General features: G+C 52.3%; 1 protein-coding gene across 5 annotated transcripts in view; it reads left to right on the top strand.

Moving 5' to 3' along the window:
• Positions 1-611: 611 nt before the first annotated feature.
• TOM1 (target of myb1 membrane trafficking protein) overlaps positions 612-12,402 on the top strand; it is a 41,566-nt gene continuing 29,775 nt past the window's right edge. For 3 of the 5 annotated variants that reach the window (XM_021081488.2, XM_021081487.2, XM_021081486.2), the window contains exon 1: positions 612-690. In XM_021081488.2, the coding sequence (XP_020937147.2) occupies positions 639-690 (52 nt within the window). In that variant the 5' untranslated portion in view covers positions 612-638. Of the gene's footprint in view, positions 691-2,941; positions 3,105-12,402 lie in introns of all 5 variants that reach the window. The other 2 variants (XM_021081489.2, XM_084955463.1) reach the window with 1 other exon arrangement.

The raw sequence follows: 12,402 nt of genomic DNA, 5'->3' as shown, positions 1-12,402 counted from the left end.
GCTGCAATTCTTTGAGTTGGCTCTCGGTGTCAAGGCGTCACAAACCCCTGGCCCTTGCCTCCCATTTGAGAAGTAAGGGAATCTGGGCTGCAAGCAAGATACGTCTTGCAGCCAGGAGACCTCGAAGAGAAGAGTCTTCTCAGGGCAGGGAGACCACAGGCCAGAGAGGCTGTCAACCCCAGCGGTGGTTGTGTAGTCATAATGAGGTCCTAAGGGGCTGAGACTAAAAGCAAAGGCTATGGGCTCAGCTTGCTGGGTAACCTCACACAAGCCATTTCCCGGGTCTGAGGCTGGGTTTTCCGGGTCTGTTGAGATCAAAGGACCACGCCCCTAAACTCAGAAAAAAAATGGAGGGCGTGGCTTAGGGGGACACACGTCTCAAGACCCGCAGCCGCCCTACGTGGTGCGTGACGTCCGCCGACGCCGAGGAAGCCGCAGTGAGGTCATCGCCCTCCGCCTTCGGGAGCCGACCGACCCTCCTCGTCAGGGGCGGGGCCTGCGGCAGCGCTCCTGGCTCCTTCTGCCCCGCCCCACCCGCGCCTCCCCGAGGACCGTCCAGCGCGTCACGTGACGGGTCGGCGGCGCTGGCGGTTGCTGTCAGCTGATTCCCCGGCTTGGTGGCAGCGGCAGCCGCGGCAATGGACTTTCTCCTGGGGAACCCGTTCAGCTCTCCGGTGGGACAGCGCATCGGTGAGTCCCAGGGCTCCGCCCAGCCTCAAAGCAGGGCTCCGCGCCCGTCCCTTGCCCCCCGGGGTGCCTCCAGGTCCCCAGTCACACCCCAGAAGGAGGCTGGGTGGGGAAGGAGGAGAACGAGGCTGGCGAGGCTAGCGAGGCTGGCCTGTCTGTCCCGAACCTGGCCCCGCCCCTTCTCCCGCCTACTTTGATTGACAAAAGCTGCGGTCCATTAGGGAGCCTTGGCTTGTGATGAATGCCCACGGCAGCCAATAGGTAAAGAGAGAAGGCGGGTCAGGGCCTCCGTGTCTTGGCCAATGTGAGGTTGTTGGGGTCGCGAATCCAGGGAGAAAGTTTAGGGGGTTAAAGGGACTGCGTGGTTTTACAGCCTTTGGGTCCCTCCACTGTTCCCCTGTTGCTTCCCCTACTCGCGTCAGCCGGGTGGGCTCTCGCCGTCTCCTTCCTGGCGCTCCAGGCGCTGCGAACACGGATTCCTGAGAAGAGCTGGAAGTCCCTTTTCCCAGGACCAGGGCGCGGGGGCGGGGGTGGGGGGGCGTTTAGGCGGGCAACTTGCGCAGGGGGGGGCGGCGGAGAGCCCTGCTTCCTTTGGGCCCAGGGTAGACGCTGGGGAACCCGCTCCGCCAAGAGGCCAGGCCTTTGAAAGCAAAGCCTCGGAACGTGCCTGCCTTGGCCTCGCTCGCCGGCCGGCGTCAGATGGTCCGCATAGACCCGCAGACTCTGAGCTTAGAGTGATTTTAGGAACCACCTGATTCGGCCTCCTTCATTTCTCAGTAGAGGGGAAGGCCAAGCTCTCTGGCTGAGACACAGGCACACTCAGATCTCCTGATTCTCTGGCCTCCTGTTGACGGGAGACTTACTAGTTTGTGACGTTGCATCTGTGTACGGAGGTTTCCTCACCTGTGATGAGGGGATAATAATGGTCCCCACGGATTGCTATGTAAATTAAACTCGTTAATACATGTAAAGTACTTAGAACACTGCCTGGCACGTGACCGATGCTATTTTAAAAAAAAGTAATATTTATTATCATTGTAACTGAGAAACCACCAAATGAGGGGCAGGAATTCCTGGAAATGGCTGGCCACTCGGTCTTGGCTATTCATTCCTGCGCACCAATGCAGGGAGGGCCTACAGGCCATCACCCGAACAGCTGACACTTCTCCAGGATAGTCTGGGCGTGCCTCGTTGCATGAAGAAACCGCGGCAGTACTGTGAAACTCTCCATCTTCTTGATGGTCTTTAGCCTTGAGTCCAGACCGGGAAGATTGGATCTTTGAGGCAAGACTTTCTTTTACATGGAAACCAAACCTCACTTCATTCTGTTAACCCAGCTATGTTGAAATTGCCCCCGTGGCCGTTTGTGGCTCTTCTGAGGTTTTGTAATCAAATGTCTTCAAGAGGAGCCTGAAGGTCAAGAATTTACACACCAGGAAGCTCCTGGACCAGAGAGGGGAAGCTGCCACCTCAGGACCACTTGCCCGCCGCACCTACTACTCACCCCAGTGAGTCATTGTTTTGAAACAGAAAAGAGAAGGCAGCTCTTCCCTCATTGTTATTTTTGCAACTGCAGATACTCCTGCTTTCATCATGTGCCAAGTTCCAGGGTTCTTATCCCCCTACCCTCCCTCCCCAAAATCGAGACTTCATGATAGTCAGCCACATATTCCTGAGGCTTTTTATAGCAAAGCTCACTTGTACTCCCTGCTTTAGGTTGTCAAAAGAAAGCAGCTCCTCTTTTTACCCTGAAAGGTTACCTGTCTTGGGCAAGAAATACTCAGTCCAAAGAGCATGGTACTAATTCGTCATACCTTAAAGCACAGAACAAGTCTTACTGCAGGAACAGTCCTTACCCTGGGGCTCTTCTGACCCCAGGCTTTCCTCAGAATCCACTGGGAAGTCTAGTTAAAGCAGTGAAGGCTGAGCCCCACCTCCAGAGTATGTGACTCTGTAGGTCTGAGGCAGCCACTGGATTGAAAAACCACACGTTGAAAACCTTGGTTCTAGCCCGTCCCCTTCATTTCACTCAGGAGCCTGAGGTCCCGAGAGGGAAGGTGGAGGCCAGGACTCACCCAAGACCCCAATGAAATGATGGAAACGCTGATCTGAATGCCCCAAAGCCACTGAAATATGAACCAAAGCTGAAGAGGCTCTAAAAGTAGAAATGAAAAATGTCTACCATTTGAGTTATGCCCTCAGTACTCCTTTGCATGCTTTTGCTCTTTTTTCTTTCTTTTTTTTTTGGATAAAGACGCAACGCCAGCCTTGATTGCTTGTGATTACTATTGACCTAGTATCAGCTGCCTGGACTTCCGTAAACTGCAGGGACGAAATAATCTCTTCTCAACCCTGCCGGCACCCCCTGTTGAGAGTAGAACCCTGAGCACTGTGGATCCTCATGGTGCTAAGCAGGGGTGAGTGTCACTTGACTCGAAGTCTCCAGCCACCCCCACACACCCTCTTTGTGCTTGCTGCTCTCTCTGCCTGCAGTGCCTGCTCCGGTGTGCATCCTTCAAAGCCCAGGCGTCATCACCTCCTCGCTGAGGGCTCCTCTGTCCTCTTCAGACCCAGCCATTGCTTTCATGCCCTCCCATCAGCCTCGCTCCATAGGATTCTTGGCTCTCTGTCTTTGGGCTTCGAGCCTCTGCTTCTTCCTGGGTGGAAGGGTGGTTGTAACCATATCCACGTCTCAGGATGGCTGAGAGAGCGAAGTAAGAGCTCCCTGGAGAGGGCCCGGCCTGCTGTGAGTGGGCAGCAAACACCATTATCACTTTTGTTATTTCCACCGTCATCACACTAATAAAGTGCCGTCTCACTGTTAGTGGTTGGGCGTGTCTCCCCTGCTGGACCAGACTTCCTGAGAACAGGTGCCGGACCTTAGATCCAGCCCCTTGGCACTTCGCATGGCACCTGGCACATAGTAGGAGGGAAGGAAGGAGAAAGAAAGGAACCGTGTGTGAGCAAAGCCAGGTGCCATGCTGGTATCCCAGCCCTGTTGTCCAACTCAAGTTCATGTGCCTGACGCACGGTAAGGCTAAACACAGCAAAACGTAGAGGAGCTTGGAGCAGAGAAGGGCTTGTTGCAAGGGCCAAGCCAGGAGAGCGGGCTGCTCATGCTCAAAAGCTCTGAAACTCCCCACTGGTTTTCCGGGAAGAGTTTTTAAAGGCAAAATTGCGGGGAGGGGAGGGCTGCAGGGTGTGTGACCTTCCTCGGACTGGTTGGTGGGGAGGGTACAGGGCGGTGCTCCAAGAATCTCAGTCCTCAGCCTTCTGGTTCCATCCCGGCTGGGGTCTGCGGGCTTGTGCTCCTCCACCTGGCCGGGGCCCCAGCTCCTGTGAGAACCCAGAGATGTGGATCTGAGGGTTCAGGCTCCTGAAGAGGAACTAGGACTCTGCCTTTCTTGCTGCACTATTATTTCTTGACCGCTTTTCCTTTGTTCTGTGTCCCCTCCCTTCCCTAATTAGTAACTGTTTGACTCTGCCCTTTGGAACTCAGGGAGGGTCTAGGCGGCTGAAACCTTTTTTCCTACAAACGAGAAACAGGGAACACAGAGAAGCTTTTGTACCCGGAAGGGCCTTGGAAGACCCTGCTCCGTTTCAGTCCCCGCCTTTCTTTGATGCTCTCCAGTCTGGAGGGGGAACAGGTGTGGGAATGGAAGCTTTAGGCAGAGGCTAAGTGTCAACTCGGCAAAAGAGCTCAGGTTTAGTGGGATTCGGTTTCAACCCTACAAAATTTTGCTATTTTTCTCCCATGTCACTAAAAGTAAGTGTGGAGGAAACTATTCCTTCCCAAAGTTGCCCAGCCCATTAGGGTCGGGCCCCAGACCCAAGTGTCTCTGGCTGCAGACCCCAGGTCCTCTCTGGCACTCTTACCACCCTGCCTCTGGCTGATCATCGCTTAGCTGGAATTTGCAGCCACCCAACCCTCCAACTAATACAGTTACTGTTGGATCCACACACTAGCTTTTCTGATTATGACACACATCTAGGTCTGTGCACATTCCCAGGTCACTCACCTGTCGACTGAAAAGAAAAAAAATACACAACCTAAACGTTGACAATTATGTTTTATCCGAGGAGCTTACCAAGGACCATAGCCTGACTAGCAGGTGGCTCTGAGGGTCTGTTCTAAAGAGGTAAGGGAGGAGTTCCCGTCGTGGCGCAGCAGAAACAAATCCCACTAGGAACCATGAGGTTGCAGGTTCAATCCCTGGCCTCACTCAGTGGGTTAAGGATCCAGCATTGCCATGAGCTGTGGTGTAGGCCGGCAGCTGTGACTCAGATTAGACCCTTAGCCTGGGAACCTCCGTGTGCCATGGGTGCGGCCCTAAAAAGCAAAAAAATAAAAAATGAAAAAAACATAAAGAGGTAAGGAAGGAGCCAGGATACAGAGGTGTTTTGCCCCATGTAGCTGAACATCAAAAGATTAATGCTAATCACAAGAAAACAGGCGTCTCAAGTTAATGATTTCAGTGCTTTTCCCTGTATGGGAAGATTCAAGAGCCTGTGCCTTTTGAAATCATTCCTTTGATAGCCATCTTAACTATCTAGGGCCCGTATCCTGTTTTTCTCTTTTCTGATTTCCCCTCAGGGGCTGCAGTGGCTGAGCTTGATGGCCACAGTTGCCTTTGTGCCTGACATGGCAAATGACATTTTTGTCCACTTACCCTTATCTATTAGGAGAGCTTCCCGCTGGCACAGCCTGTGGCTGAAAGGATCCCAGAGAGCGAGTGGTAGCTGGTATTGACGTAGCCCTCTTCTTCCAAGGATTTTCAAACCCTTTCCAAGTATTCTCTGAGGACAGATTGAACTGCCTGGGTTTTATAGAGAGAGGTCAGAGGGCGAGCCAAGAATCTCATTTTCCGCTTCTGGTGTCAGCTCACCCCTAGCACTTTGAGCTGAGACATACCTGACCCCCTGAGAGCGAGCTGCAAAAGAGCAGAGAGTATAAATGCAGGCAGCGCCTGGGGAACAGCCCCCCCATGCATGCCCCCCCCCAGGAGTTGGGGGAGGCGGGGCGGGCCAGATGTGATGGGAGAAGAGCCCAGAGCCTAAGACTGAGGGGTGGACAGGAGAGGTGAAAGGTCAGGGAGAGCCACCCTTAGATCCACGAAGGCCAAGCCAGGGAGGCCGCCAGAAGGCATCGTCGATAAGAGGCCACAGGCACGAGCAGGGAGAGAACACCTCGGGACCTCTGGGGGCACCAGGTGGGGACCGATGAGTAAAAACCAGACTGGATACTCAGGCAGTGTTGTCAGGGGACACCAGGCTGGGCGGCTGGAGCTCCGAGTCCTGCTCCAGTTCCACTACTAACTATGTCACGTTCCTTCGCCGCCGCCCTCCCCTAACCTGTAACCCAGAGGTGCCACTTGCTCCCTCTGTTTCCCAGAGGATCAAACCTTGAGAGGATGAGTGAGGACAGAGACGGACTGACACCGGAGGGAAGAATGGGATGGCCCTTTCGGAGGAGCGCTCAAAGCGGGGAGCGGGCTGCCGCGGGAGGGGTCGGGCCAGTGCCAGCAGCCGGTCCCGGCGCCCTTCTCCCCTCGTGAGCTTCCCGTCACTGGAGGTGTGAAACAGAGGTCGCGGGGGAGGGAGGATTCCTGCGTGGCTGGGCAGGGTAGACCAGGATCTGTAAACTTCTTCCTTAAAGGGCAAGATAGTAGGTATTTTCAGTGTTGTGGGCAGCTACTCTGCCATCAGAGCACAAAAGCAGCCAGACAGGAAGTCAGTGAAGGGGCCTGACTGGTCCAGTCAAACTCTATTTACAGACCCTGAAATCTGAGTTATGCGTAATTTTTGCATGTCATGAAATGTTCTTCTTTGGATTCTTTTTTTCAACCATTTAAAAATGTAAAGAGCAGGGGTAAGTAGATGCGAACTATAGCATTTGGAGAGGAGAAGCAATGAGCTCCTGCTGGGAACTGTATCTAGTCACTTGTGATGGAACATGATGGAGATAATGTGAGAAAAAGAATGTGTGCGTGTGCCTGTGTGTGCGTGTGTGTGTGTGCGAGAGCGTAAAACTGGGTCACTTTGCTGTACAGCAGAAATTGACAGAACATTGGAAATCAACTATAAGAAAGTTTTTAGGAGTTCCCGTCATGGCGCAACAGAAACAAATCCAACTAGGAACCATGAGGTTGCGGGTTGGATCCCTGGCCTCGCGCAGTGGGTTAGGGATCCGGCGTTGCTGTGAGCTGTGGTGTAAGTCGCAGGTGCGGCTCGGATCTGGTGTTGCCATGGCTCTGGCGTAGGCCGGCAGCTACAGCTCCTATTAGACCCCTAGCCTCGGAACCTCCATGTGCCACAGGTGTGGCTCTAAAAAGATAAAAGACAAAAAAAAATTGTTTTAATTAAAAATTTTTTTAATAAAAATGTAAAGACCATTAGGAGTTCCCATCGTGGCGTAGTGGGAATGAATCCACCTAGGAACTTTGAGGTCGCTGGTTCGATCCCTGGCCTCATTCAGTGGGTTAAGGTTCTGGTGTTGCTGTGAGCTGTGGTACAGGTTGCAGACACAGCTCGCATCTAATGTGGCTGTGGCTGTGGTACAGGCCAGCAGCTGTAGTTCCAATTGGACCTCTAGCCTGGGAACCTCCATAAGCCACAGGTACGGCCCTAAAAAGCAACAACAACAAAAAAAAGAGGTGGAGACCATTAGCTTTGGGGCCATATAAAAGCAGGGTGCATTTGGCATGTGAGTTTAGAGTTTGCTGATCTCTGGGCCAGACCGGCTGGCCAGGGGCAGAATGATGGAGGGCATTGTTCTTTAAAGTGGGGTCTCAAGAGCACCCCCATCAGAGATGCTTGAGGATACTCCAGCCCTGGACCCCAAGTCAGAATCCCTACCACTTCTCATTGTGTGTCCTGGGGAGCCCTTATGTCTGGAAGCTCCGGTTGCTTGATCCTAGTGCTGGTACCAGGTTAGAAGCCCAAATTTCTGTCTTGAGAATAACAGGGACTAATGTCTAGAAAGGGCTTTGGGTCACCTGGCCACATGGTACAAAGTAAGGAGTCCAGAATGAGCTCCTAGGTCAGACTAGGTAGTCTGAGTCCTGGGTTATCCTTCACCTGCTTTGTTACCTGCAGCAGGTCACTTAACCTCTCTGTTCTCCAGTTTCCTGTCCATAAAATAAGGATGATAATAGCACGTATCAGTTGGGATTGCTGCATTGCTGCGTAGAAAGGTTGTTGTGAAGCACTTGGCCCGTGCTCGCCAAATAGTAATTGTCCATAATTGTTAGTAGCTATTGTGATTTTCTTTTCACCCTGTGTTATCATCCTTCCTGGGGCATAGTCTGAGTTCATGGTGGAGCCAAGGTGCCCACCCAGGGCTCTGGCTCCAGCGCAGCCTCTGTCTGGTCTTGGTGTCACTGGGAATGAGCAGTCCCTGGCTGGGCAGCAGCCGCATTCACAGACGGGTCAGGTTTCAGGCTCTGGGGTGGGGCCGATTCCGGCTTGGGAATTAAAGCCTTTGCCTGACCCTACAGATGGAACTGGTGAATAGGTTTTGTTCCCTCCCTGAGCTCCAAGAAACAAGAGTAAAGTCCCGGATTTCCGCCCTTCTGGTTTGAGAAAAACAAAAAACAAAAACCCTCAGTGTCTTCTTATTAGCTTGGGGGCCATCACCCCATGAGAAGCAGGGGGATTCAGGACAAGTTAACTCTTTAGCTCCTTACCAAGGAGGTCTCGGTCTAGACTAGCGGTCTCCAGATGTCTGCCTGCCCTTCATGTACCACCTCTAGTTTCATTTTCATAGTGTTTTCCTTTTGTTGGCTCATCTTTTAAAATTTGACCTTATCCTCTGTAGTGATGTCCTGAAATCATGACTTTGATGAGCTAGTTTGTGTTTTTTCCCTTCTACTCTACATTAAAGAGGCAGCTGTAAAAATGTCTTTAGATTGGCCCTGTGAGCCCGCCTCGTGTGACCCCAGGTGGCACGTTTTGGCTCCTCGGATGTAAGTGATCTGAATAGGGTCAGAGCTTAGATCCTGCATCAGAAGATCTGGGTTCAGGGGCCTTGCCTCCACGGACGCCAGTAACTTGGCACTAGACAGAGCACTGAAAAATGCCAGGGAGACCAGACAGCTGCGCAGGTCCCATGGGGAGGAACTGGGCTTTGCTTCTGATGGGGGAGGTAGAGAAGGGAAGGAAGGAGCCAAGGGAGGAGGAGCTGGCCAGGCCAAGTAGGCTGAAACCAGACAGAGGCGTTCCCCCTGTTCGAATGGAACTTGTTTGCATTGATGCAGGATTAAACCCTTGGTGCAGTTAAATTCATGTATCAACTTGGCCAGGCCATGGTACCCAGATATTTAGCCAAACATTATTCTAGGGAGTTCCCATTGTGGCTCAGCAGGTTAAGAACCCAACTAGTATCCATGAGGATCCAGGTACAATCCCTGGCCTTGCTCAGTGGGTTAAAGATCAGGCATTGCTGCAAGCTACGGCATAGGTCACAGATGCAGCTTGGATCCCGCATTGCTGTGGTTGTGGCCTAGGCCAGCAGCTGCAGCTCCAATTCAACACCCTGCCTGGGAACTTCCATGTGTCACGGTTTAGTCCTAAAAAGACCAAAAAAGCCCCATTATTCTAGATGTTTCTGTGAAGGTTATTTTTTTTAGATGAAATTAACATTTAAGTCAGACTTTGAGAAAAGCAGATTTCCCTCCATAGTGTGGGTGGGCCTTGTCCAATCAGTTGAAGGTCTTACTAGAAGAAAGATGGGCCTCCCCAGAAGAGGGAATTCTGCTAGTTCAAACCACCTTTGGACTTGAGCTGCATCTGTTCTCTGGATCTTCAGCCTGCCAGCCTATCTTGCAGGCTTTAAACTTGCCAAGCCTCCACGATGGCATGAGCAATCTCTTAAATGTCCCAGTAGACAGACAGACAGATAGATAGGTTTTTTTTAAAAAAAAGGAAAGTGGAGTTCCCTTTGTGGTGCAGCAGAAACAAATCCAACTAGGAACCATGAGGTTGTGGGTTTGATCCCCGGCCTCACTCAGTGGGTTAAGGATCCGGCATTGCCGGAAGCTGTGGTATACGTCGCAGACCTGGCATGGATCTGGTGTTGCTGTGGCTGTGGCGTAGGCCTGCAGCTGTAGCTCCAATTTGACCCCTAGCCTGGGAACCTCCATATGCGGCCCTAAAAATAGTAAATAAATAAATAAATAAATAAAAGTTTTAAAAAAGGAATGTCTTATACACCTTGACCACCATCCACTTCAAGCCTCTGCTTTCACAGCCTTGCTCCTTCTTCCCAGGATAGTTTTTTAAAGCCCTCCTTCATCTAACTGTAACTTTCTTCATATGGGTACTGTCGTTTGTTATAGCAGCTTTAAAATTATGGGTTGCAGAAGCTAGGCCTTCTGTAAGATATTTTGGAGTTCGTCTTGTGGCCTGTGGTTACCAAATGGTAGAGGAGAGGCAGCCAGGGTTTTGAGGAAGGGTGGCTCAGCAACTTAGGAAACTGATGGAACTTTCCATGCTAGGTCTGGAAAGAGCAGTTCATTGGGAAAGTAGCCTTCAGGGCAGTTTGCTGGCCAGGAGAGAAAAAAAAAAAAAAAAAAAAAAAAAGGACTTCTGCATATATGTGATTTAAAAATCTATTTCCTGGGAATGCTTGAAATTTTCAGTGTCTTGGGGGGTTGATGTTTTTGTCTTGGTGCTGGCTGTTGTGCTTGGTGGGACACAAAGCCCCTGAAATGCATCTTGTCATTTCCTGCTCACACAGCCTTGGAAGGTGAGTGCTTTGGTTATCTCTGTTCTGCAGGGAGGAACTAGGGCACAGAGAGGTTAAGGAATTTATTCGGAGTCACACAGCTAATGAATGCTCAGGTCAGGACTTGAAGTGGGCTTTGCCTGTGTCCAGATCCCACTCTCCTAACTTGTCCACCCCAGTGCTTCCCCTTAGAATTATTTTTTTTTTTACATTTTTAAATTATAGTTGATTTACATTGTTGTGCCAGTTACCTTAGAAATAAAAGATACCTGCCGGGTTGCCTTTGGAGTGAAAATGTCTGGGTCCAGGGTCCATCTGGGATGAGTTTGCTCATAAGGGTGCTTTTGTGTATTTCTTCTCCCCCCCGCCGCCCCCCTTTAGGGTATTGGTTTCCTCCTCCCGCTTGTCCCCGCTTAACAGAAAGCACAGGGGAAGGTACGTGCCGCTCCTGCCTCTGTTATCAGGAGAGCAAAACCATCCCCAGAAGCCACTGGGGAAGAGAATTCCTTTTATGCCTCAGAGCTGGGTCACAGGGCCTCTTCTAGCTGCAGGAGAGACTGAAGAGCGTGGCCCAGCGGAGAGTGTCTTTTCACAGAATCGGCTGGAGTCAGCTCCATGCAGTAGAGTTAGTACACATCTAACGTGTTCAGGGTGAATTAACACAAACACCGTATCCAACGTGGGCAGGTGGGTGCGTTCCCACAGCGCGTGCCGCATGGACAGCACGCTGGCCTTGTCCCAAGGGCGTCGATGGGAAGGGTGAGGTCACGTCCAGTGCGGAGTGGTCCCAGGAACTGAGGATGGTAGCGCGCAGGTCCCATTAGGGAGGGACGTGATCCTTTTTGAAATTATTCCTAGGCCTGCTGAGTGGAAGAAAGGTTGGGATTTCTACCTAACCTCTCCTAAGGGAGCCAAGAGGACCCAAGAGCGGGAGTGTTTCACTTAAAGTGCTCTGAGGGTTTATTGTCCTGGGGAATATGGCCTCATCCTTCATTCAGTCATTCATCAAACACGTACAGCAGGTTTTTCACAGGCCCGGTCCTGTTTGTCTGGTGTAGAGCATTCGATGACTCATGAGCTGTAATCTCCACCCTTGAGCTCGCAGCCTAATGGGAGAGACAAAGAAACAAAAGAAGTAAATACTACAGAATTATTTTATCACTGAATAGAGCTTATAGCTGTGGTCCACGCCAAATGCTGTTGGCCCAGCCTGTGGAGGGGAAGGCCCTCCGGGGGTCAGGGCAGACCCCGCAGGGAGTAGGAAGCTGGAAGAAGGCCGGGTCTCCACGCCCCATTCTGCCTCCAGGCTTCGGGGTGCAATGGCTGCAAGACAGATAGGAGACCTGGCCCCGGGCACTGGGCTCCCCTGGCAAGAAGTTGAAGCTGGACAGTGTCGGGGTTGCTTGGACAGCTCAGCAGTGTCTTTCCCTGTGCTCTCTTTCAACGTCCTGAGCACGTAGGCTTTGTGTCCTGAGCATATGGCCCCCCGGACCCAACCTCCAGGCACTTTTTCTCCCATGCTGGTGCCCAGAAGAGAAACAGGAAGGAGCCTGGGAATAAGGCTCTCCCCTCCCCTCCCCTCCTCAGCCCCGCAGACACCCCATGCACCCCGGGGATCAGGGCTGGGTGCTGGCCCATGGGGGTGAGATGGCTGCTTTGGTGGGGGCAGGGAGGAGTGGCTGGGGGGGGTCTATGCCTGATTCCCTCTGTCCAGCTTCCAGGATTGGTCTGCCGAGCTCTCGGCATCGTTTCCCTCCTCCTCCTCCTCCTCCTCCTCCTCCTCCTCCTCCTCCTCCTCCTCCGGCCCCCCCACTCCCTCCTGGACCCCAGCCTCCTGCAGGCTCCTCCGTCTTCCAGGTCTCACCCTGCCTCTTCTCCCTCCCTGATTTCCCTTCTCCCCAGTCCTTTAGACGGACCCTCAAGGCCGTCTTCTCTCCTCCCCTACGTGCCATCCTCGGTTTTTCATCCTTGATTCATCTGTTCAGCGCGTG

The sequence above is a fragment of the Sus scrofa genome, chromosome 5, assembly GCF_054392235.1.
Source record: "Sus scrofa isolate SSC_HxYL_T2T_F1_AM1 chromosome 5, Sscrofa_HxYL_maternal_Yorkshire_Landrace_v2.0, whole genome shotgun sequence".
Taxonomy (NCBI): Eukaryota; Metazoa; Chordata; class Mammalia; order Artiodactyla; family Suidae; genus Sus; species Sus scrofa.
This window is presented reverse-complemented; position numbering and strand designations above follow the sequence as displayed.